Source organism: Eupeodes corollae, chromosome 3 (genome assembly GCF_945859685.1).
Source record: "Eupeodes corollae chromosome 3, idEupCoro1.1, whole genome shotgun sequence".
In the NCBI taxonomy this organism is placed as follows: Eukaryota; Metazoa; Arthropoda; class Insecta; order Diptera; family Syrphidae; genus Eupeodes; species Eupeodes corollae.
The window spans coordinates 56,278,617-56,305,507 of NC_079149.1; the positions used below are offsets into that span (position 1 = coordinate 56,278,617).

General features: G+C 32.1%; 4 protein-coding genes across 6 annotated transcripts; 1 reads left to right on the plus strand and 3 right to left on the minus strand.

The window, feature by feature from the left end:
* The first annotated feature begins 2,576 nt into the window (after positions 1 to 2,576).
* LOC129948766 (alpha-amylase A-like) lies at positions 2,577 to 10,445 on the plus strand. 3 transcript variants are annotated; one of them, XM_056059773.1, is made up of 4 exons: positions 2,577 to 2,595; positions 8,747 to 8,952; positions 9,020 to 9,484; positions 9,549 to 10,445. In XM_056059773.1, exons 2-4 carry the CDS (start codon positions 8,776 to 8,778, stop codon positions 10,389 to 10,391), a joined length of 1,485 nt encoding a protein of 494 aa, XP_055915748.1. In that variant the 5' UTR covers positions 2,577 to 2,595; positions 8,747 to 8,775; the 3' UTR covers positions 10,392 to 10,445. The 3 variants fall into 3 exon arrangements, with proteins under 3 accessions (XP_055915748.1, XP_055915746.1, XP_055915747.1); XM_056059771.1 differs by lacking the exon at positions 2,577 to 2,595 and adding an exon at positions 8,161 to 8,317; XM_056059772.1 differs by lacking the exon at positions 2,577 to 2,595 and adding an exon at positions 8,173 to 8,334.
* A 914-nt stretch (positions 10,446 to 11,359) lies between these two features.
* LOC129948767 (alpha-amylase A-like) lies at positions 11,360 to 13,013 on the minus strand. Its single transcript, XM_056059774.1, has 3 exons — positions 12,818 to 13,013; positions 12,287 to 12,754; positions 11,360 to 12,222 (listed from the first exon to the last, which is right to left on the minus strand). The coding sequence occupies exons 1-3, from the start codon at positions 12,995 to 12,997 to the stop codon at positions 11,401 to 11,403; spliced, it is 1,470 nt and encodes a 489-aa protein (XP_055915749.1). The 5' UTR covers positions 12,998 to 13,013; the 3' UTR covers positions 11,360 to 11,400.
* A 4,496-nt stretch (positions 13,014 to 17,509) lies between these two features.
* LOC129952046 (alpha-amylase A-like) lies at positions 17,510 to 19,140 on the minus strand. Its single transcript, XM_056064471.1, has 3 exons — positions 18,958 to 19,140; positions 18,432 to 18,899; positions 17,510 to 18,365 (listed from the first exon to the last, which is right to left on the minus strand). Exons 1-3 carry the CDS (start codon positions 19,138 to 19,140, stop codon positions 17,541 to 17,543), a joined length of 1,476 nt encoding a protein of 491 aa, XP_055920446.1. The 3' UTR covers positions 17,510 to 17,540.
* Positions 19,141 to 22,388: 3,248 nt separating this feature from the next.
* On the minus strand, positions 22,389 to 24,063 carry LOC129951813 (alpha-amylase A-like). Its single transcript, XM_056064160.1, has 3 exons — positions 23,863 to 24,063; positions 23,336 to 23,803; positions 22,389 to 23,273 (listed from the first exon to the last, which is right to left on the minus strand). The coding sequence occupies exons 1-3, from the start codon at positions 24,046 to 24,048 to the stop codon at positions 22,452 to 22,454; spliced, it is 1,476 nt and encodes a 491-aa protein (XP_055920135.1). The 5' UTR covers positions 24,049 to 24,063; the 3' UTR covers positions 22,389 to 22,451.
* Positions 24,064 to 26,891: the final 2,828 nt, after the last annotated feature.

The window sequence follows — 26,891 nt, forward strand, 5'->3', positions numbered from 1 at the left end:
TCGAGCTAGAGCAGGGCATGTGCAGAGAAGATGAAGAACCGTTTCTTCCTCTTCCTCGTCCATACAGCTTCTGCAAGTCATTTGAGAATACGCCTAGTCTCGTGGCGTGCTTTCCTATTGGACAGTGTCCGGTTATGACACCTATTATCGAGCTTATATGCGATCTGCTTAGATAGAGCAAGCACCTTGAACGTTTTAAATCCAGTGTTGGCCATATTTTTTTTGTGGCTTGACACGTGGTGATGTTGTTCCACCTCGTGCCTACCCTCCACACAGCATCTTGCTTTAGCAGCGATTGATATGCCAGTACTTGCCAAACGTGGTAGGATGGGCTGTACTGTACCGTTCCTGGCGAGTTCATCTGCCTTACAGTTACCTGGAATATCTCTATGGCCCGGCACCCAGCATAGGTGAATATTAAACTGCTGCGCCATCTCCATTAGAGATGATCGACAGTTATGGACTGTTATAGAGTTTGTAGAGACAGAGTCCACAGATTTGATAGCGGCCTGGCTGTCGGAGAAAATACGGATATCAGATGTTGATATCACGTTTTCTTTGAGCCAAGACAAGACTTCCTTAATCGCCAAAAGTTCCGCCTGGAACACGCTACAATGATTGAGAAGGCGGAATCAGAGACTTAATTTCAGTCGTTCAGAGTACACACCACCACCAACCCCTTCTTTGGTTTTTGAACCATCTGTGTAAAAGTGGATTGACTCATCCTCTAAGAATGTCCTATCCTCCCAAAAAGATCTGGTAGGTATAGAAATCTGGAAATTCCTGTCAAATTGTAGTTGGGGGATGGTGTAGTCTGTGTGCTTTGGAATTGATTCTAAGTACCTTAGAATTACGGAGTGGCCAATGTTATTATTAGTCCACTGCGACGAAGCATTGAGGCGAATAGCCGAGCTTGCAGCTATTTGTTTGCTAAATATGTCAAGAGGTGTAAGGTAGAGCAAGGTGTTTCAGTGCTGCAGACGGGGTCGTGCGAAGCGATTCGCTTATAAATAGGCAGGCTGAACGTTGGACTTTATTTAACTTGACCCTGTTTATACCTTTTTCTAAAGCAGTCCACAATATTTTGTTAAAGTTTTAGACAAATCGAGAGGGAAGTCATCAGTGTGGGATGCGTCTCTTCTAAAAAGAGAAGTGAATCGTATAGCATGTTGAAATCCAGTCGAGTGGTTTGGGCCTCATTCATAAACAAAGAACATACATAATGTATGTAGGTACCTGTGAAAATATTTATTACCAGTTAATAAAACAAAACACTTCAAATTGAATCCTTGCAATAAATCTAACCACGAATTTTGGATTACCTCATTGACAAAAACGTCAGCAACATACGATGCATCGTGTCCGTTTATATTTTCTGTTACCACCTTTCCACAATCAATGGATTATTTTATAAAACCTTGCAAAAACCAGTGAAATCATACGAAAAAACATAAATGTTAGAAAAAGGTGTCAAGTCCTGCTGTATAAAAACCCTGGATAATAAGTCTAAAAACAAAAAATTAGGTGGCACAACAATTTGTAAAGAAGCAAGGCTTAGTGACTAACAACTCTTAACCATACTGTGTGCGAGACATATCAGGGTTAATTTGAGAAAGCACTTTTCACGACAGACATTGTCAGATCATGTATGATCAGTCAATTCCTCGCAAGAGGCAGTAACCGTGAAAAAATACTTTTAGGTGTCACAGACAGGGATTAAAACCAAGACCACTTGCATGACAGTATGCAGAATAATGAGACATACAAATATGTAAACTTCTAATTTTATACTTAACGAACTTTACTTTAAAATAGTGACAGATAATTGCTATTGAATAATTTATTACTGGCTAATATGAATTTGAATTGGGAAGTTTTCCGTTCTTTTATGTTATCATCCTCATTCTATTTTGCTAAAACATAGTAAGGTGAGCCGAATCAAATTTAGCGAGTAATCTTAAGAAATTATCTGTCATTATTAAAAAATATCTTCGATTTAACATTCGGAAAAATAAATTGTAACTAAACCTTCGTTAGGCCTTGGCGTATTTTTAGATCTCACTACTTTTGCGCCATGCGACTTATTACTAGTGTTTTTTCTAAAAGTATATACAGCAGAACTTATATCCTTTTTATGTTGGTGAGTCAATATTACAAAAGTTATTGTTCTACATATCAACGCAATATTTAAAAACCTTTGTAGATTCCATAACACGGCATTGTTATTATCATTATTTCTATTGCTAAACAGAAAATTATGTTTATCAACCTGACTCTTTGGAATTTTAACTCTAGCACAACTCCTCAAATTATTTCTATATCACAACCAAATGTGCTGAACAATTAACGGCTTTGGTAATTTTGTAAGTGAAATGTGAGGTTGCAGGTATACGGTGTATACGAGTAGCGCAGGTATTTTATTTTCGTCCGACCACTTACGAGTAAATCCAACTTATATGTAAATACTTTAACACCACGTACAAGTTTCAATCCCACAGGTATACAAATTTATTCAAATAAAATAAAAATTATGGACCAGACCAGTAATAATCTGCGTTCAACTGTGAACACATCTAACTGAAACAAGAACTTGTTGTGAGTACTCTTTTGTCCATATTATACAACTACAATACTAAAAGATCAAAATTACTTAAAATGTAATCAATCAAACAAAAAATAAAATAATAGCCTTAACCATATTATCCAACGAAATAAATATAAATAAAAAACATAAGTGTCAATTTTGGTGAAAATAAAATAATTAAATACTAAACTGCACCACACGAAAAAGTATCTCGTGTAGCGACCGGTGTTGACTTTTGTTCTCCTTACCAAAGTAATTATAGTTGTATGGTTTGTTCTATCTGTGGTTGATCTCACACTAAATGTATATTTGAGTAATTAATACTTTATTATAATATTATAGAGACATTTTCGATACTTGGTTTGATGAGTTCAGGAGCGAAATGAAGTGATCCATGATTTTTATACACATAACACGCACATGTAAGTGGTGTCAAACATTTATTAAAAAGACTCTGGAAGTACTTACTTACCCATGCCCGTCTGTCGATTTTTCTAAAAACTTAACAAAATATTAATACCAACAATAGCTTTCTTTACGACATATAACAACTAAATTTTTAAATCCTAAAAATTTCGAACTCGAGATTTTAATCAAACATGATATTATATTTTAAAAATGAATCTAAATATAAACCGCTCTAAAGATTTTCAAATACAAATTTTCAAAAATTAAGGTTTTCTCGAGGAATTGAAATTTTTGAAAACAACTTTTTATTCGGGTAGATTTTTAAACTAAACCGAATCTTTAAGTGTATGAGAAAGGTCGGGCATTTCATTTTTTGTTGTTTTTCAGTTTTGTAAAAAAAAACGTTGCCAGTTGAATTTTTGTAAAAAATTAACTTAAAGTTAGGTAAAGAAATATTTCGCATATGATAAAATTAGTTGGATTTAAATATCTGTTTTTGGTCCCAAATTTTTTAGTCCAACACCAATTCTTACAAAGTTTTGTTTCTATAATAAAAAATATACCAATTTAATTTTTTATACAATGAAAATACATACAATTGTATATATATCTTTATTTATTCTCGAGATATTCGAATAGAATATCAGTTTAACTAACGAACCCGACGGTGTAAACTTGTAGTTAAAACTTGCAGTAGTTTTGCTAACCAATATAAAAGAGCTTTGTCACCATAGTTTGCAAATTCTTTTACTAAACAGGTTTAAATATTTTAACAATTACAAACATTTAATATTTTCAACATTCGATTCGATTTTCAATTGCCTTTAAATAATTGCATACTACGTTTGGCATTTGCCTTTTTTATTTAATGTATTTAAATTTATGTATATTTATTACTTTAGTTTTATTTAAAACTCCTTGGAAAAGCTCTCTTCGTTTACTTCACATGGATGTCAAATTCTGTTTCTTCAAAGAACTACTTTTACAAGATATTTTTAAAATCTATATTCAAAATCAAATTGTAATTACTTGTACACTTAATCTTAGCAGAAACAGTTTTCAAATTTCCTTCTATTTATTTGCTTTGCGCAAATGTTTTTTTAGATTACTTACTTTACTAATAACTAATTCTTTAAGATTTTCTTCCATTGTCAAAATTAAAATAAGTAAAACGTGGCTGCCATATTTTGATTTGAGTGTTAAGAAACCTAACATTTTTCCCTTAAAGTTTTTAGCATTTGCACAGAGACATCGTATTTAGGGTTTTGGCCTAACGTTGAAGTTGTTATGTTAATCTACTCAAAGTCATTCACAACCAGTGGCTCTAACAAGTGTAAAATGCTTGTGAAAGTTGCTGTTGAAATTACTAAGTGAATATGTTTCTCGTTTTAAAACAGTGTGAACTTACAATTTCGTGGGACAATGGTTACATACACTTGAGTGGTTTAAGAAATCTGACAGTTGCTGCAATTTGCTCATTGCTATATATACAAAATGTATATTTAATTGAAAGGTGTCTGGTTTTTGTCAGCTTATTGTCATACTGACAGATCTGACTGTAAGATCTCACAATCGTCTATACTAAGCTTATGATACTAAGCTAAGCTCCTTTTAACTTTGGAAGTATTTGACTTAGACCAGTTTGGTGATTTAAGTACACGATAAGTACGGAGCTAAATGACAATTTTCAATTGCTATCAAAAGAAAGTTCAGAGTCTGAAAGGAAGGAAAACTGTTTGGAAGATAATTTCAAATTTAAAGCCAATTAGCATTGACAAAAAAAAAATACTGGGGATAGTTTTGTGAACAACTAATAATATGGACTTGTCTCACAGTAAAATAAAATTTTGGTCATTCTGTTATTGATGCCATTTGAATAAGTACGAATAAAGCTACAAAAATATAAATGCAAAAAGGCAGAAAATGAGAAAGTATGTCAGAAAAAAGAAATTTAATATGAAGAATTTTCTTTTTTTTCTGACGCAATTTCTAAAATTCTATTACGTCTCATTATATATTAAGTTTTCAAAACGAAAAGAAAGGTTTAAAAGTTGTTGTTGTTTAAAATTTTGCGCCAAAGAAACTAAAGCAAACAAAATTTTGGGAAGCAACTATAGCGTGGAAATCACAAAATACACGTTGCAGAATCTTTTCACTTACGTTCTGTGGTCTATTTCACCAAGTTACAAATTGTAAACTACAAATGCTTTTTTAACAAATTTGTAGAAAAATTGATTTTTTCTGTTTCACGAGATAATTGTGTTACAAAATTATAGTTTTAGATTACAAAGGGAAATTTGTAGAAATTTCATTATTTGCGTTTCACCAAAACGTTTTTTTTTGTTGTAGTTTACAAATACAAATTTGTAAAATAAATTTTTTTTTATAAGTTTGTGTTCCACCAAATCAAATATATTTACAATTTTGTTCAGTTTATGAAAATTTCTTACAATAGAAAGATGGTGTGTAGATTTCATTACAATTTGTAATTTGCAATAAGAATATTGTCTCCAGTTTAAGAATGTCGTTACGTCGTCGAAGGCATACTAGCACCGATAGGGATTTAAGTGAACATTTCGTGAACATATACGTAGACGAAGAAAAATTTATCGACCGCGTATAAATTATGAAATTTCTGATACTCTTACATTCAATGAAAAGTTTCACTTGAAACGTGTTAATTCGGAGGAAATAATAAGACATGGGAGCTTATATTTTCAAAAAAATGTTTGCCACTACATAATCTTGGCATTGCGTGTCAAACGTTTGAAGATTTACTGAATAACACATCTTTTTTCTCACTTAAGCTTCCAAGAAAATTTGTATGTTGTTTATTCATAGCTAACATCTCTGTCCGCCGACTTACAAATTTGTGAAAACAAATTGTGGTTTACAAGTCTGGAAATCAAACGGTGGAACGGTTTTTTATTTTTTTTGTAATTAGAAATTACAATTTCCCCTATTTTTTGTCTCTTTTCTTACAAATTTGTTGTAATGAATTTTGTAGTTTGTGAAACAGAAAAGTTTACAATTACAAATTTGTGATTGTAATTGTAATTTAGTGAAATAGACCACTGGATATATTTAAAGGTTTTATATTAAATTAATAGATATAGAACGTTCATTATGTTTTTCAATTAGCCATTACTTAAATGAAATTTTCACTTTTCACTATTCTTAAAATTCTTGTTTAAACCTTAATCTTAGAGCAAATTTACTTCAGAAAGTAGATTTATTAAGATATTAAGTTTTTGTTTTTGATAGATAATCAATTTTGAAAGACAAAAACACTTAAGAAAGCCTAATACTCTTTATGTGCATCAACTTAATAAGATGGAATTAAAGACAAGTTTCAAGAATTTAAACTCAGTTTCAGTTTGTCTTAAGAAAACAAAAAGTGCTGATTTCTCAGAACATAATATTAAATTGACGATCTATAATTCAAGGTTTCTTCTTAAGAATCTGAATATTTACTTTTTCTCTCAGAAAAGATCTTATTAAAATAATTTAAAGCATTAAGTTTTTCTAAATTTAAAATTTTATGAATACTTTTAAGATTATAACGCATACTTCTTTTTTGTTGAATTTTTTTAAATTACTAAAAAATCTCTATATAAAATCTGTGCTTATACAACTCAACTGTATGAGCTTTATGGCTCATATCCCCCCTTGAAGAAGGTGAAGCTAAAAAAGCATCCTATATGTTTAAACAAATCGAACTGCAATGCTTTTTCGCGTAGTTTCAACAAATTCCATTCAAAGAAATTTAACATTAATGATTTGTTTTAATTAAAAGAATTTTCAATTCACATAAGGCTTTTTATAAAACTGGGCCTTAAAAGCGCCTTTTTATAATTGTTTTATTGGCAAATGTAAAGGCAGCTGTAAATATATTTGAGGTCATATGTATAGAATTTAATTTTATATAATTTTGTGGAATTGCGTGCTAAAGGTAATAATTATCTGTTTTTAACAAAAATTTAAGAGTACACAATTAGGTTTTAGTTTTTTCTTTATTATAATTTATCAAGATTTTCAACTAATAATGACAATTTTACAGTTTTTTTCGAAAAAAAAAGATAAATATCTTTAAGTCCCCTATCACACACTTTTCATCGTATAGCTGACTCTTTTGGGAATTTAATTGGCACGAAGGTTAAATTAGATCATTGGATTTGTCTCTTGCGCTCGTTAAAACTTTCTAGAAGTGTCGGGGAAGACTATAAGCGTCTTCATCATGAAGTATTTATTTGCGAACATCAATTAAACAAATTGAATAACAAAACATTTGTTTATATCTTTATCTACAAGTAGTAGAACTGATTGAGTACTTATCAATAATTATAAAGTTATTTATACAAACTTATGTTGCTATATAATATGCTTAACTTTATAGATTCGGAATGACATGACGCTTAAAAAACAAATTCAAAAACAAAGATACGTATAAAGTATTGTGTAAACAAATGTGTATATGCAACAACTAAAACAAAAAGAGAACATTTTTTCGTATGCATAGGGTTTTCCAATAAGAGCTTTTACTTTCATAATAACAAATGGATATTGATTCCATTATAAGGGGAAATGAAAACCGATTTCAGCTAAATCGGAACAGAAATTTTTCTATGACCAATTCGCACAATTGTCGTTCTATATCCTCGTTAACTTCACAAATTTTATTTTAAAGGTTAGATACGATTATGGAGCATTGGCATAACTTTATCTTTAAAAGCAGTATACTCAATCACAACATTTCTCAACTTCCGAGAAATAAAATTGTGATAAAATGCTTCTTGTAAAACTGTGCTGTAAACTACTGTGCTTGCCAAATGTTCATTATTTTTGTAGTGAATATCGAATACTGTCGGTGCATTTTAAGTAACTAAATACATTTTACTTGTCAAATTTCAAAAGATACAAGATTTAAAAGTGACTGCTGAACAAATAGCGGGCTATTGAAATGGAATGTCTTATTGGAAAACCCTATATAAAAAACAAACGTTTTTTAAATAGATCGTGAAGGAAAAAAGATCGATGATTGGTGTCAGCAAGTGATAGAAGATAGGTCGACATGCAAATACTTTTTTGTTCTTTCAATTTTGTTTTGTTTATTATTATAAAAATATGTATTTATATTAGCGAGAAAATATAAATCTCGCAGTAGGTCGAATCACTTTAAGAAGATACATTTAGTTTAAAAACTGCAATCATTTTATCTTGATTATTTTATTGATGAGACCTCATTTATAAGTGTACAAAAATATAAGAACGATTTTATACACCACAAAAAGTGAACTAAATTTATCAATGGCATATTTATCAAAGGTGCTTATAAGTAAAATGTTCGTGATATACTAAAACTAAATATATTCTCGAAGTCATGTTTTGAACAGAAATCTTCTAAATCAAATGTGTAACTTTTATGAAAATGTGTTTAAGACATAATTAGTTTCAAAAAAATATGATTTCTCTGTGAAAAAATCCCATTAAAAAAAAAAGAGAAAATGAATGTATGGAGAAAATTTGTTATTGTTTATTTTTTTAACACGAACCAATTCTATGGGTTTGAAATTAAATTAATTTCATGGTCTGTTTGATAGTATTTTGGTACATTTAATCACTTGAATTATTGTTCATAAATTGAATATTAAGTGTTTGAATTAAACCATCAAAACAAATTAGCTGTAGTACCGACACAAAATTTAACTAAAAAGAATAACTTTTAAATTTGTTGTCATTCTGTTTTTTTTTTAGTGCTAACATAACGAAAAACACATCTCAATATGAAGTTGCTTATCATAATAGCAATTCTGCGATGCTTTGCATTTAGTGTTGGCCAGTTTGAAGCTAACAGCAAGGCCAATGGTAAGGCAATTGTCCATATGTTTGAATGGAAATGGAACGATATTGCAGCCGAATGTGAAAATTTCTTAGGTCCAAAGGGTTTTGGAGGTGTTCAGGTTTGTTGTCTTGCCGAAATTATTCATTTTACTTAAGAATTTAACAATAATTCAATCTTACCTTCAGGTTTCTCCTCCAAATGAAAACGTAGTTATTGCCAAACGTCCATGGTGGGAGCGTTATCAACCCGCTTCTTATATCCTCACCACTCGTTCTGGGAACGAGACCGAATTTAGGTCCATGATCGAACGTTGTAACAAAGTAGGAGTTCTTGTGTATCCCGATGTTGTCTTCAATCATATGGCTGCAGCAAGTGGAGTTGGAACAGCTGGATCAACATCAGACCCTCCAAATAAAATCTATCCCGCTGTGCCGTACACTTATTCAGATTTCCATCCAACGTGTACTCTTAACAATTACAGCGATCCTTTCAATGTTCGCAACTGTGAATTGGTTGGATTGAAGGATTTGGATCAGAGCAAGGACTGGGCAAGAGACCGGATTCTTGAGTTCCTTAACAAACTGATCGATTTAGGAGTTGCAGGATTTCGCGTCGATGCCTGTAAACATATGTGGCCAGCTGACCTTCGGGTTTGTAATATTTTATGTGTTTTTTTTAACCAGCTAATGACTTTGACCAAAACTATTTATTTAGGTAATCTTCGCTCATATCAAAAATCTTAGCACTTCCCATGGATTTGAACCAGGCTCGAGGCCATTTATTTTCCAGGAAGTCATAGACATGGGAGGTGAAGCCATATCTAGCAGTGAATACACTTTAATGGGAGCTGTTACTGAATTCCGGTATTCTGATGGAATCGGAAAGACCTTCAATAAGATTAATCAATTGAAATGGCTGGAAAATCTCGGAAGTGGCTGGGGACTGATGCCATCTACAAGTGCACTGGTATTTGTAGACAATCACGACAATCAACGAGGACACGGAGCTGGTGGAGCTGATATTCTGACCTATAAGAAACCTAAACAATATAAAATGGCCACAGCATTTATGTTGGCCTATCCATATGGTACAACTCGTATTATGAGCTCCTTTGCATTCACAGATGTGGATCAAGGTCCACCCAGTAAAGACGACGGTGCAACAATATTATCACCGACCTTCACGAAGGACGGTGGTTGTGACAACGGATGGGTCTGTGAGCACCGTTGGCGTCAGATATATAATATGGTGGAATTTAAAAATGTTGTTGGAGCTAATGCTCTTAAAAACTGGTGGGACAACGAAGCTGACCAAATTGCCTTCTGCCGTGGAGATAAGGGGTTTATAGCTTTTAATCAGGACACCACTGATTTGAATCAGACTTTGAATACTTGTTTGCCGATTGGAAGTTACTGTGATGTTATATCCGGTAATAAGGTAGGAAATGTTTGTTCTGGAAAAACTGTAACGGTTGAAAATGATGGAAAAGCGAACATATTTATTGGATTAGAGGAAGAAGATGGTGTACTGGCGATACATGCTGGTTCTAAATTATGAATATTTATATAAATTAAGTTTGAATAAATACAATGAAATATCAATAATTCCAGATCCACCAATATTTTATTTTATACTTGGGTATGAAGTAACTTCAAAAATGACCAAATAAATAAAGTTATTAACTCTTTTTATTTGACGTGAGCGCTAATAGCTACCTTCTGTTATTGTTCTTAATTATTTCACTTAACACTTTTTATGAAATAGTAGACTTTTTGCTCGTAGTCGAATTTTATAAAAATCGGTTAATTTTCAGGGAACAAATTATCGTAAAACGTGAGGAAAAAATACCAAAAGAGAAGAAGAAATCACTATACAAATATTTTCTCTTTAATGTATAAAGTTTAGTTTCTATCTATCTATCTTTACAACTTATAGCCACAAATGCCAACTACTTTTATAACCTTTATCATTGTCCATAAAACATAAGGCATTATTTGTTATCTACTGATATTTTGAGTAGCAAACTCCTTCCAAATTCCTTAATTGATTTATAATGAGAAAGAAATATTTTTATTGATAAGCAGACCTGTATCTATAAAATAAGCAATAAAATTATAATAAATACAGTAAGAAATATTTAGTTGGTTTACAGCGTTGCTATATTTTAGTTTTTTTTTGTTGCAAATATGGGTTATAGAACTGATTATAAGTTGATTGAAGGAAAAAGGTGAATATAGTTGTATTAGGAATTTCAAAGACACCAATGATATGAAATTCGGATATTGTTCCAAGAAATCAGTTTATTTGAACATTCACATTTTGAAATAAACACAATACCCAATTGTTTCATAAGCGTCTATTCAACCATCCAAAACAACAAATAACTGGCTGTTTATAGATAGTTTATTTAAAACGGGTTAACTCCTAAAAATCTTTTAATGGTTCACCACAAACCTTACACTTGTAGGTTGTTAAATATTATATCTATACAAAACAACAGACTGAAAAATAAGATTTTGAGAGTCAGGTATAATCAAGCGACTTAATTTTATTTGTTTTCAATTTTCTACAATTTTGATCCAACATGAATTGCTAGAACACCATCTTCATCGCGAGTGGAAATATTGATCTGAGCTGATCCACTATTATCAACAACAATTGTTTTTCCTGTACATGATGAGCCAGATTTTTTCCCAGAAATAACATCACAATACCTGCCAGCTGGCAAGCAAGTATAGATCCGCTGATTTAAATCATAATTCTCCTGATTGAAGGCCACAAAACCCTTATTTCCACGACAGAATGCTATTTGGTTACCATTATTGCTCCACCAATTATTAACCGAAGTTCCCTTTACTGTATTCCTGAACCCAACCATGTTATAAATTTGACGCCAGCGATGTTCACAAATCCAACCGTTTCCACACGAATCATCTGAGTTAAAGATTGGTGACAAAATATTTTGACCATCCCTGCTTGGTGGAGGGTCATCGGAATGATTAAAATCGAAAGAGCTCATGACACGAGGAATGCCATATGGATAGGCCAACATGAATGCAACTGCCATTTTGTATCTTCTCGATGATTTGTAGTTCAATGCTTCAGCTCTTTGGTTGTCATGGTTATCAACAAATATCAGAGCTTCTTCGGATGGAAGGAATCCCCATCCAGTGCCCCAGTTATTAAGCCATTTTAATAGATCACCATTTCTAAAAACGTTACTAATTTTAGTCGAGTGGCGGAACTCTGTTACAGCCCCCATGTGGGTGTATTCCTCACGGGTTATCTTTTCACCACCATTATCGATCACTTCTTGGAAGATAAATGGTCGAGAACCACGTGCGAATCCTTGGTCAGTGTTTAAATCATCCAATGCGTTCAAAATCACCTTAAATACAAATTAAAAATATAAATAAAATGTTGAATTTCAATTCAGAAAAAATCATAATTACCTCCATATCACGTGGCCACATGTGTTTGGCTGCATCTAAACGGAATCCAGCAACTCCGATTTTAATCAACTTGTTCATGAGTGTAATCATCTGTTGACGAACATATTCTTTGCTTTGATCGAGATCTTTTAAACCAACCAACTCACAGTTTCGAACTTGATTAGGGTCGTTGTAGTTATTAATGGAACAAGTGGGATGGAAATCATTTTGGGAATATGGGACTCCTGGGAACTTCTTCTTGTTTGGTTCGGCTCTTGAACCGGCAGTACCTGCAACGTTTTCACCAGCTGCCATATGATTCATTATGAAATCTGGATAAATACGAACTCCAACTCTATTACAACGCGTCACCATGTCACGAAATTGATTTTCATTGCCGGACCTGGTGTTAATAATGTATGAAACAGGTTGATAACGCTCCCACCAAGGTCGATTTTTAACAACAGCATTTTCAGTTACCGGAGAAACCTTTATGAAATTATTTCATTAATTTATAGAGCCCTTAAGATTTTTGATATAGACTAAATATACCTGAACACCAGCATATCCTTTTGGAGCCAAAAACCTTTCGCATTCATTGGCAATATCTTCCCATTTCCATTCGAAAAGGTGAACCATCACATCGCGGCCATTCCAATAGTTAGGATTATGTTGGCCGTTAGTGGCAGAAATTATAAAAATCACTGCAGCTATTAACTTCAAATATGTCATTGTAAAAACTATTATAAACTTAATAAACGTTCCTCTTTTTATAGTGCTTCTAAGCCAATTGAAATTAAATCACAAAATTGTTTACAGTTATCTATAATTTATTTTAATTTTTTTAAGATATCAAAAGTAATTTATAGGGCTTTTGAGTTCTCAATAAAAAACAATTAAAATAGGGGTTTGGTCAAAACATCATAAAAGATAACAAACGGCAGTGAATTTTTTGTAAACATCTTAAATATATTGAAGTCCTTAACTTGTTGATGTTAATTTATTTACTTAACATATTTAGCACTTAGGTTTTATTTATTTTAATTAAGTTTGTTTTTCTGCATAGATCAAAAATATCTTTATCAAATGTTTTCATTGTTATCAAATCTTTTTAAATTCTCAGTTTGTTGAAAAAATATTTTCTTTTTTAGTGTGAAGCACGTGAAAGTTTTGACTAGAGAGTTAGGTTGGTCAATTTGGACAAGGAAAGACATTTGCTAGACTATCATGAATAAGCTTTGGAAATTGACGGAACTTCAATGAAGTCAAAGATATTAGAAGGTTCTCCTAAGGCAGAAGAAATAAGCCATCTACGTTTGAGACTTTCAGAAATAAGAACTGCAAGAAACTTTGCAAACATACATAATTTTCTTTAAATGTATTAGGTATCGGGAGAAACGATTTTCCCTGAAGCTAAAAGACGGAATCGAACATAATTTTAGATTTAGATTTTTATAAAGGCATAGGACGTTTTTGTGACTTTTGTTTTATCAAATCCAGAAACTTATCAAGGATCAATTAATTCTAAAAAGAAAATTGAAATAAAAACATGGAGAAACAAATAATATCACTAAATAAGATTTGAACTTGAGGCTCGCATTTTATAAAAGCAGTGAAAGAAATTTTCTACCAAGATTGGAGACCAAGGGGTTTTAGCTAAGGAATTGAATAAAGTCAACCACTTACCCCAGCTACAAAAGTTGGGAACTATAAGATTAGATCTTGGCATTTCCGCAAGGTAGACAATTCATCTGGAGTGAAATTGGCTAAGGTGATTTTTGATAAATGACAATCAAACTCAATGAATCTTTGTAAGGTTATAGTCAAAATGATACCTATAAAGCTGTCACAACAAAAACGTGATAGTCAACAACAAATATGTTTATTCCGAATAAAACTACCAGACGCTTACACAAACGACTTAGTTAGCTATTTTTCGTTAAAAAAAAATACTTTCCTGCGATCGAGAAAGCTTACGAGATTCGAAAAAATCAAGAAAAGTAAGAATATTATTCAAGCACCAGCCAATTCAATACTTTTATTTAGATGTTTTATAGGAATCAATTTTAAATTTCACCATGGCAACAATGAATATTGACAATTTGAATCTGAAATTGTTCAATCAAATTGAATTGAGTTGAATCAATTTACACAGACGGAATGAAAATGATAGTCAATTATCACCTTAGCCGATTCCACTCCTGAATAATTTTGATATAGAAACAGACTACTTGCTTAGAGATTTATGTAGAAGAAATCATTTACATGACGAAATCTAAGGTTCGTAGCAACCACACTGCAATTCGTTTCTACCCAATTGTTTTTACAAAATTGTCTTGTTTAAGAGAACAAAATGCAAATTTTTTATCCTAACATAAGGGTCAATTGGTTTCTTATAATTTAAATGTGTTTTTTAACTTCCCATAGGAAGTTATTGTAATGGGTCCGATTTGTCAAATTGAAAATTTTGACATTTCTCGACGTTTCAAGGTCCCTAGAGTCGAAATAAAAGATTTTTAGAAAGATGTCTGTGCGTGCGTGTGTACGTACGTTCGTACGTCCGTACGTCCGTACGTCCGTACGTCCGTACGTTCGCGACGTTTTTTCGTCGTCCATAGCTCAAGAACCAGAAGAGATATCGACTTCAAATAAATTTTGTTATACAGATAATAAGGCAGAAAGATGCAGAAAGGGTTCTCAAGAAAATTGCGTGGGTGGTTTTTTTACCATAGCAGTTTAAAAAAAAGGTGAAAATTTTGGTTAACCCTTAATATCTTACGAACCAAAAACGCTATAGACTTGAATTAAATTTTATATAATAGACTGTAACGTGATCTCAAAAAAATATATTTTTTGAAAAAAATCTATCTAACGGTTTTTTTCCTAATTCAAAAAAACTGAAAAAAAAATTTGTCACCTCCTAAATTTAACGACTAACATATGATTTCATCTCCAAAACAATTTTGAGCAACGGAGAATAATGTTTAAAAAATCTGATAAAATTTTGAGAAAAATCGAATTGACAAAACTAAAAAAAACATTACTCAAAGTTCGTAAAAATTAAATATCGATTCAAATATCTTTTCAAAAACTTGAAATTTAGGCTTCAAGCTTATTTTGTCTTATAAGAAATATTGTTTTCAACATTCAATAAAATTTTGAGAAAACTCGAATTGACAGTTTTTTTACAAAAAATAAAAACCTTAAAAAAAAATTTATAAAAGTTGGTAAAAATTGATTTTCGACTCAAATATCTTTTCAAAACTTTGAGATATTGGCTTTAATTTACTTTTATCTTTCAAAAAATATTGTTGTCAACATTCAGTAAAATTTTGAACAAAATCGAATTCACAGTTTTTTTTATAAAAAATTAAAAACCGAACTAAAATTAACAAAAGTTGGTAAAAATTGAATATGGATTCAAATATCTTTTCAAAACCTTGAAAGTTAGACTTCAAACTTATTTTATCTTATAAGAAATATTGTTTTAAGCATTCTGAAAGATGTTGAGAAAAATCGAATTGACAGTTTTTTTACAAAAAATAAAAACCTTAAAAAAAATTTATAAAAGTTGGTAAAAATTGATTTTCGACTCAAATATCTTTTCAAAAATTGTAGATATTGGCTTTTAACTACTTTTATCTTTCAAAACATATTGTTGTTAACATTTAGTAAAATTTTGAAAAAAAATCGAATTGATAGTTTTTGTACAAAAAATTAAATACCTAAAAAAAAATTTAACAAAAGTTGGTAAAAATTGATTTTCGACTCAAATATCTTTTCAAATCTATAAAATATTGGCTTCAAACTAATTTTATCTTATAGAAAATATTGTTTTCAACATTCGGTAGAATATTGAAGAAAATCGAATTGACGGTTTATTTAACAAAAACTAAAACTCTAAAAAAAACATTACTAAAACTTGGTAAACATTTACTTTCGACTCAAATAGCTTTTCAAAAATTCAAAATATTGGCTTCAAACTTATTTTATTTTACAGAAAATATTGTTTTCAATATTCAGTGATTTTTATATAAAAACCCAACAGTCCGTTTTTTCATAAAAAATAAAATCTATAAAAAATAGTACGCAAATTTGGTAAAATCGATACTAGTACATATAGACAAACTTTTAAGCAAGACAAATCGACAGACGGGATGGGAAGTTATCAGTGTGGGTCGCATCCCAGCCTCTTTTTTTAATTCAGTTTGTCTCATTATATGTTAAATTAAATATTTCCTCTATTAAATACTTCCATTCTTACCTAATCTTTTTGAATTGTTAATGTTTATTAAATATTCAATTCATTTCAAATAAAAAGTGTAACTTTTTACTTTGGTTTTTTTATCTTGAATTGTAATCATGGCAAGATTGAACTTTTGCAACACTTCCTTAACCCATTAGTTTGACCAATTAGGCTTAAATCTTACAGATAAACACTTATTAATTGAGAGTTTTATTGTTATAAACCTTTTTTCTGAAGAAAATAGGTCTGGAGTAACTGAAGTAAGTTTTGTAGAGGTTTAAAACTTTGAAATATAATACGACAAAGACGATTGACATAAAATATATATTTTTCCAAAGGTAATTTTCTACCATTACAGTTCAGATGTAATGTCTTGCTTATTAGCAGCCTGGCTGGTTCAAAAACGGTGTAATCTGTAGGTGCGATTTTCGATTAATTTTGTCCAACAGTTGTGGTCGTATACCGGCAATAATGCTAAAAAGTTGTCCTAAAAGTTTTCAATCGTTTCGGGCTTATCGCCAGAGTAGAAGATAGCAACTTCACATATCCCCAGAGCAAATAGTCAAGCGGCGTTAAATTACATGATCTTGGAAGACAATTCACGGGTCCGTAACGTAAAACTATACTGTTACCAAACATTTCCTTCAATAAATCAATAGTGGCACCAGCTGTTTAACAAATTGCGAAACCACAACCCCCTACAACAAAGGTCATGTAATCCTTAAGGTTTCTTTTTTCCACTAGCCTTAAGGAAATTGTTGAAAAATTTTAAACACCATTTTTCCATTTTACAGTCTAAACTTTCAGTTATATATTCAATATTCTTGTACTACTCAAATGTCTCGTTGACCAATATTTAAATATTTACAAATGAATTTCATTTGGTTTTGAAATCTAGTAAAAAAAAAAGTTAATGAAAAATATGAACAACAATTTTGTCAAAAATAAAATTTGTATTTGAAAATAATTCGATTGAGCAAGGTAACGCTGCCATAATATATTTTTGTTTTTTTATGAAATATGATTTATTTAGATTCTTGATCCGATATGTATAGCTAAAACACCATCTTCATCATTGGTCGAAATATTTATCAAAGCTGATCCATCCGCGTCTACTACGATTTGTTTCCCCGAACAAGTTGAATTCGACCTATTTCCCGAAATGACATCACAATATGTTCCAGCAGGTAGACAAGTGTACAGCCGTTGTTTTAAATCATAATTCTCTTGGTTAAAGGCTACAAAACCCTTATTTCCACGACAGAATGCTATTTGGTTTCCATCGTTATCCCACCAATTATTAACGGAAGTTCCCTCAACTGTATTTCTGAACCCGACCATGGTATAAATTTGGCGCCAGCGATGTTCACAAATCCACCCGTTTCCACACGAATCGTCTTGGTTGAATATTGGTGACAATATGTCATTTCCATTACTGCTTGGTGGAGCGTCATCGGAATGTTTAAAATCAAAAGAACTCATAATGCGAGGAATGCCATATGGATAGGCCAACATAAACGCAACTGCCATTTTATATTGCCTCGATGATTTGTAGTTCAATGCTTCAGCTCTTTGGTTATCATGATTATCAACGAATATGAAAGCTGTTTCAGAGGGAAGGAGTCCCCATTCAGTGCCCCAACTTTGAAGCCATTTTAACTGATCGCCATTAGTGAAAACATTGCTGATCTTTGAAGAGTGGACGAAGTCCGTAACAGCACCAAGGTGGGTATATTCCTCACGAGTTATCGCTTCACCATTGCCGTGGTCAATTACTTCCTGATAAATAAATGGTCGAGATCCAGGGGCGAATCCTTGTTCAATGTTCAAATCATCAAGTGTATCCAAAATCAACTGAAAAATTAAGATGTAAAATATTTATTTGCACATACTGAGTCAATTTAAACTGAATTTTCTTACCGCCATATCATGTGGCCACATGTGTTTGGCTGCATCTAAACGGAATCCAGCTACTCCGATTTCAATCAACTTATTCATGAGCGTTACGAGCTGCTCACGGACATATTCCTTGCTTTGATCAAGATCTTTCAATCCAACCAACTCGCAATTACGTACTTCCACGGGGTCATTGTAATTCTCAATAGAACACGTTGGATTAAAATCGTTGGAGGTATATGGAACAGCTGGGAAATTTTTGTTATTGGGTTCCGCCAAGGAACCGGCGGTACCAACAACTTTTGAACCGCCAGCCATGTGATTCATGATTAAATCTGGATAGATGCGAACTCCAACCTTATTACAACGTGTCACCATGTCCCGAAATTGATCCTCATTACCGGATCGGGTGGTAAGCATGTACGAAATAGGCTGATAACGCTCAAACCATGGACGTCCTTCGATAATTTCATTCTCAGTCACTGGAGAAACCTTTTTGGTTTGCTTGTTAAACATTTTTTTATTTTTAATATTATTTCTAAAGCAATACCTGAACACCCGCGTATCCTTTAGGCGCCAAAAATTGTTCACACTCGGTAGCAATATCCTCCCATTTCCATTCGAAAAGGTGAACCATTACATCGCGTCCTTCCAAATAATTAGGATTGTGCTGGCAGTTGATTGCAGTAAAAGCTGCCACAAGCATTAAACCTAAAGCCTTTGCGAACGCCATGGTAAAAACAACTGCTCTGAACTTCAACCATTTTTCGGTTGTTCAATTCCTATTTATACTTCTTGAATTCATATCACATGAAATTTCGAACTGATATCGTGAATTTTACCAACAGTTTATTTTCATTTCAATGATATCAAGGGAAGTTTTTGGGTTTTTTGGGGAAGTCTCCTTTTGCAAATATTTTCGACAGAACACTTAGCGAATGTAGAGAATGAAAGAGAATGCATGAAATTTCCTTATCACTTTCGTTAACAGTTATGTGTTAGCTAAATGTCTTCACAATTGCTAAAAAAAACAACTTCTTTGATTTAATTAAGATTATTTATATCATGGATTTAGTTGTTATTGTTAGTATGTAGATATAGAAGAACTAGACGGTTTTCCACAATTGAAGTATAGACGTTCAAATAATTGTATGTATATAATATAATTATTATAATCAGCAGAACTATTATAAGAAATCAATACCTTCCAAAGTCCATAGTCTGCCAAATCGTCTAGGAGCTAGCAATTATGACTAACTGAATAAAGCCAAGTACTTTACTATCAGAGCCGTACTTACGTTGCTCCGTAGTAAAATTGTTTATTTTTCTTTTATTATTCTTGTATAAATATTATCATATGATTTAATGAAAGTTGGTTTGAAAGTTTTTTGGCATCATATTAACACTTGTCACGTCTTCACTATCAATCTTCCAAATCTGGCTATAATATTGAAAAATAATTTCAAAAACATACGGATTCTGAAAAGCCAGGAAAACTTGTGCAGAAGTAAAAACAGAATAAGTAGATTAATATTTTATTATGTTATACAGGGTTATCCATTTTGAGGTTTCAAAAGTAAACGTAAATGAAACACCTATACAATTTTTTTCTTATGATATTTCTTGCTTATCATAAAGGTTGAACGTTGGCAATATGTGTGAAATACTATATCCAATTTAATTATCACTTGTTGACACATATTGAGCGGTATCTCAGCCATTACTTGACGAATGTTGGTTTTAAAGTGCTCAAGAGTTAAAGGTTTATCTGCATAAGCACGGTCTTCCGCAGAACCCCACAAAAAAAGTCCAGCGATGTCAAATCGCATGATGTTATGGTGGCCAGTTGATATGACGACGACGAGAAATTACGCGACCGGGAAATGTCCCTTGCAATAAAGCCATATTCGCTCGGGTTGTGTAGCATGTGGTACAGTCTTGTTGAAACCACGAATTCTCTAAGTCGTATTCTTCAATAACAGGTAAAAAAAGTACGGCGACAGTTGTTCCATCATCGTTTTCGAATAACTAAGGTCCAATGACACCTCCGGACCAATGAGCGCACCAAACAGGGACTTTTAGTTTATGTAATGGTCTCTCTTCAATTATTTGAGCATTCTCACAAAAAATTGGTTTAACAACTTAGTTTGACAGATGTCGAATTGCACCCTAATACTTTTAAAACAGCAAAATGGATAACCCGTCATTATGTAATATTAAAATAATGCACTAATTTTTAGAATTGAAAATGAGTTAAATAAGTTAACTTAGAACTAGAACTTTTGAACTTGTTCTTTGTGACTCTTGTTGTTTTCCACACTCAACTTTCTTGCGATGATTGAATGAGTGCGTTAAATCTCAGACAGCTAGGGAATCCAGATACCTTTTTCTTAGTGTTTTACGTGTAAAATAACAGCTGATCAAAAACAGTCTAGATGTCAAAAAAGGAATCCAAAGGTATCCAAGAATTTCTGGGTATCTGACAGAACAGTTGATTCAACACATGGTTGAATTTCAAGAAATTCTTCCAAACTATATCTAGGTATTGTCACTTCATAATAGTCCTCGTTTCTGTTGGGATAGTTTTCTGTTAAACGTAAATCGTTTAAAAACGGAGATTTCAACAGTAAATTATTAATCGTATAGAATTCCAATTGAGCTAAGAGGAAGTTTAACATAGATTACAGATTAAGGTTAACTCTTATTTATTAAATTGTTTACGCACCTATAAAATCATCACCGTCCGATGCATCAGTTGGATTATACATTAAATGTTTTATCTTAAAACAATTTTAACTTCGAAGCTTAAATGTTTCTCTGCTTTTTGTGAACAGCTGAAATTTGTTTTCATTTTTTGACAGCTACATATCTCAATACGGCTATTCAACTCGTTCAACAGGGTATCTTAAAATACACCTATCCAAGATACCCTATCTAGCACGAACGTAGCCAATGTCTTCATTTCGTCGTTTTAGGTTTTAAGCGTCTGTCAAACTCACCTGTCATTTGAAGTGTCATATTATTATTTGAATATTTAACATTTACTTTGCCACTTTTTATGAATCACACTATCATTTTATTGATACCCTTTATCATTCCCTTTATTTCCTGGTTTAAAAATCGAAAAACATTATGTAGTATGTCGTGATTGGTTAAGTTTTTAGGGTCTACCATTCTTATCTCTGACTGTAGCAGATTAGAACGCTTCTTACAATCAATCGAAAACAACATAATAAAATTATAAACTTATTAGTTAAGATAAACTATCAATGTTCTGCCTTAAACTTTAACAATATTTGAAACTGTTTTCTATACATATGAATGTAATTATGTATAAATCGGTTTAATTTGAAATGAACTTTTATATACAATTAAAATGTAGGAACTACTACTATGCCTTAAGTTTCAGATTTCAGATTTCAAAATCAGAAATCATGAAATCTCTGTCAATCCCTAACTCATTTGACCTTCTTTTTTATTATCAAAATGAACTAGGTAAGAAACAAATGCCTAAGGACCACCAAGCGAATACGATACTTATCTTCCTTTCAGATTATAAAAATACGTAAGCTAAATTATTTAAACATTTAAGAATAAACAAAACCATTCAATGGAAATCCAAATCAGATACGTTTAATCTAGAAAAAATAAATTTACAACCCCCAATTTTTGACAACGAAAATAACAATCATATCAAATTATTTTATAAAATATGAATTGCTAAGTACTTACCACATGCATTCGTTCTGCATAATCAAATTATGGATAAAGATCATGATATTTTAAGATCAAAAATTAAAAAGAAGAAAACAAAAACCGTTAATCAAGGTGAATATAGAAAATAAAATACAAATTCTGAATAACAAACTACTCACTGAGTTTTCTTGCGCCGCCAAAAATATTAATCATATTTAAACACCTTTGCCCAACATTTTAAACTATTCAATTTTATAAAACTTCCATTTAAAGCAAATACACAGCTAACATTTATATCACAAGTAAAGTCAGTTGAATTTTATTTCATAAAATCAAGACATTAATTCTTTAGACTTTTGATCCAACGTGTATTGCTATAACACCATCCTCATCGTCAGTTGAAATATTGATCTGAGCTGTTCCGTCCTTAGCAACAACAATTTGTTTTCCCGAACAAGGTGAACCAGACCTATTTCCTGAAATGACATCACAGTATGTTCCAGCTGGCAAGCAAGTGTAAAGTCGCTGATTTAAGTCGTAGTTCTCTTGGTTAAAGGCCACAAAACCCTTATTTCCACGACAGAATGCTATTTGGTTTCCATTGTTGTCCCACCAATTATTAAGGGAAGTTCCTTCGACTGCATTTCTGAACCCGACCATGTTGTAGATTTGACGCCAACGATGTTCGCAGACCCAGCCATTATCACATGAATCGTCATCGTTAAATATTGGCGACAAAATAGTATTGCCATCACTGCTTGGTGGACCGTCATCAGAATGATCGAAATCAAAAGAGCTCATGACTCTTGGAATACCGTAGGGGTAGGCTAACATAAACGCATTTGCCATCTTGTAGCTTCTTGCTGACTTGTAGTTCAATGCTTCACCTCTTTGGTTATCGTGGTTGTCAATGAAAATCAAAGCTTGTTCGCTAGGAAGGAAACTCCAACCAGTACCCCAGTTGTTAAGCCATTTCAACAGATCTCCATTACTGAAAACGTTGCTTATTTTCGAAGAATGACGGAACTCTGTTATAGCACCCAAGTGAGTATATTCTTCACGAGATATCATTCCACCTCCATTATCAATGATTTCTTGATAAATGAACGGGCGAGAACCGGGAGCAAATCCTTGTTCAGTGTTTAAGTCATCAAGTGAATCCAAAATAGCCTAAAATATACAGATATATCAATAATCTTTCTAACGATGCAATGACGCTTAAATATTCTTACCTCCATATCGTGAGGCCACATGTGTTTGGCTGCATCAATACGGAATCCGGCGACTCCGATTTCAATCAACTTGTTCATAAGTTCCGCGAGCTTTTCACGAACATATTCTTTGCTTTGATCGAGATCTTTCAATCCAACCAACTCGCAATTGCGGACTTCGACGCGATCATTGAAGTTTGTAATTGAACAAGTGGGGTTGAAATCGAGTGGTGAATATGGGATAGCAGGGAATTCTTTGTTATTGGGTTCGGCGGTGGAACCGGCGGTACCAACGACACTATCGCCTGCTGCCATATGATTCATAATAAAATCTGGATAGATGCGAACTCCAACCTTATTACAACGGGTCACCATGTCACGAAATTGTTCCTCATTGCCGGATCGGGTGGAAAGAAGATACGATACAGGTTGATAACGCTCCCACCAAGGACGTCCCTCGGAAACAACATTTTCAGTTACGGGAGAAACCTTATAACGTATAATAATTAATTTTCAGCTTTTAAGGACGGAGAATAGACCAATCATACCTGTACACCAGCATATCCTTTCGGGGCCAGAAACTGTTCGCACTCGTTTGCAATATCTTCCCATTTCCATTCGAAGAGGTGAACCATTACATCTCGTCCACCCCAATAATTAGGATCGTGCTGGCCGTTGATGGCAGTAACTGTGACTGCCACAACCAAAAAAGCTAACACCTTTGTAAATACCATTATCGCAACTATTCCGAATTCAATAATCTTTTCACTATTTATACCTGCTGAAAAATCAAATCAGAAGTTTGTTTGCTGTTATCGAAAGTGTTTTTATTTTTAAGATAGGCATCAGTATCAGAGTTAATTTATTGGGATTTGTAAGTCGACAATCAATTCGTGTGGCACCTGATTTTTGTAGAATCATTAGACGATAGCGAAATGAAGAAGATTCGTTGTCAATGTCTTCTTATCGGCTTTAATTGGGGAAATAAATTTGGGTTTTTCGTTCTTTTTAAAAGATGCGCACTCGATTTAATTTAGATTATCTTTTAAGTCTTGTCTGTTATATTTTTGTTCACCTGAGGAAACGGACAATGGATATTCCATTTTTAACAAACTTTTTAAACTGATTGTTGATTAATTGATAATTAGTCATTTAATAATAAATGTATTGGTCCTATATACTTTAGGTAAAAGCATTCATTTTTTTTTAACATGTAAAATGTAAGCTTTAGGAACAAAAATAATATAAAAATATTTTAATTCCAAAATAGATAAACAAGAATAGCAAGTAGGTATAAGTTTATAATACATTTTTATAAGATTTCTGAAAGCCAAAAAAAATTCTCTGTTTATCAATTTTTATTTCAACAAATTTTTGTAAAGATCGAAAGTACTGAAAAAAAAATGTATGTATGTCACCTCCAATATTTTACAAACAAGAAATCATATTCCCAAAATAATTGTATGCATTAAAGAATAAAGTTTTTAAATAATGGTAACATTTTTGGAAAAATTGAAGTGAATTTCTTACAAAAAATAAGAATCTAAAAAAAATAATGCTGATTGTTGGTGAAAATTGTCAAAACCTTGGCAACAATTAAATCGGCTTCAAACTAATTTTATCATGAAAAAACATTGTGTTTCTGACAGTAAATGAAAGAAGAAAGATATTTAAAAAAATATTTTAAATATTTTTAAAAAACAAGTATTTGATATAATAATAATGAAAACAGATATCATGAGATCCTCTCCATGACCAATTTGTAACGCATTATTATAAGATCTCGGTGTCTTTCAGTAACCACCCCTTCTAGACATAATTCCGTCCCGAAACTTTTGTTTAAAAAATTGCAGCTTTTTGTTTCTCCTGAGCAGTTATCCCCACCGTTTAGTCTAGTTGAAAATTTAGGTCATTAATATTGTATGTTTTGCTTCTTAAATTTCAAAAAATAAAAGCTTTTAATATGGGATCTGCCCAAACAACAGCGGCCTATTCAAAATGAAAGCTTGTATTAGAAATTTCGAAAGGGACACTTAAATTCTAGTTCTGAACTTATAAAGAATGAATTTAATTCACTCCAAACAAAGTCTTCCATTGTTCTCCTATAACTCGAGTCGAAAACCATTTCCTTTTTGTAATTTATTGTATTTTTTCGTGTTTTGTAAAAAAAAGATGTCTATTGAATTAAGAAAAAAATAACTACAAATTACCAACAATATTTTACATATGAAATCTGTTTTAGTAGCATTTTCTTAAAGTTTTTTTTTAATACCCGGTTATCCATTTCGCGGGTTCAAATATATAGGACTGGAATTTTACATCTGTGAAACTAAGTTGTTAAACCAATTTTTGTTTTCAGTTGGAAGTCTGACATTGGCGATGACCTGAATGATTCGTTGCCTCTTCGTTCCCAGGAATGTAGACTGTCTTACAGGTGGTGAACGGCGATTTTTCAAATACAATGTTCTTCAACGACGAACCACATTTCTCACTCGGTGGGTTTGTTAATAAACAAAATTGGTGTTCTGAAAACCCTCATGTAGTTAAAGATAGGCCATTACATCCACAAAATACGGTTTTTGCAGACGAGTCTTTAACTCTTGAGCACTTAAAAACCAACATTCGTCAAGTTATGGCTGAGATACCGCCCAATATACATATAACCAAAAGTGATCGAAAATCACCTCAAAAGAAACAATGCTTGCAGCAATCCGCGTGGTGGTCATTTTAATAATCATAAATACAATAACCACATAATCTTAACGTTCAAACTTTATAATTAAAAGAATTATTATAAAAAAATAATATTTGAATCGTGTTTTATTTACGTTTGCTTTTGAAAACGTAAAATGGATAACATTTTATACACAAATACATACTGGATTTTTCTTAGAAAGTAAATTTTGCGTACTATTCTTTTTAGATTTTAATTTCAAAAAAAATGTTTGCTGAATGTCGAAAATAATATTTTCTATAAGATGAATTAGTGTAAGCCAATATATTTTATTTCTGAAAATATATCTAAGACGAAAACCAATGTTGACAAACTTCTTGAATGTTTTTTCAAGGTTTTAATTTTTGCTAAAAAAAACTGTCTATTCGATTTTTCGATCCTAGGGAACTTGAAACGCCGAAAAATGTAAAATTTTTCAGTGCGACAAATTGGACCAATTACAATAACTTCCTATGGGAAGTTGATATACATTTCCTCAAGTATTTTTGTCGAAATTAGTATTGCCTGGTTGGTTAAGAGATTTTCATAACGTCTGGGACACAAAAATGGGAGTACATTTATTTTAAAATTGTTAATTTGTAATATTCTTCTTTCCTCCTTTCCAAGCCTTCGCGACAAACAAGCTAATCGTGACAAACAAGGTAGTACCTTTTTGTTGTACATAGCTTCAAACCAAACATATCTTCGTCAAATATCGGTCTAAAATGACGAACAATCAGTTCGACTTGGCTTTTCCATAATCCGCAGAAAGGTGGATGTGATCTTTTAAAGATGCATAGTAGAGATTGTCTAATTGCACATTCTAATCAGGAAAAGTTTTCTGATATAGCAAAAATATTTTTG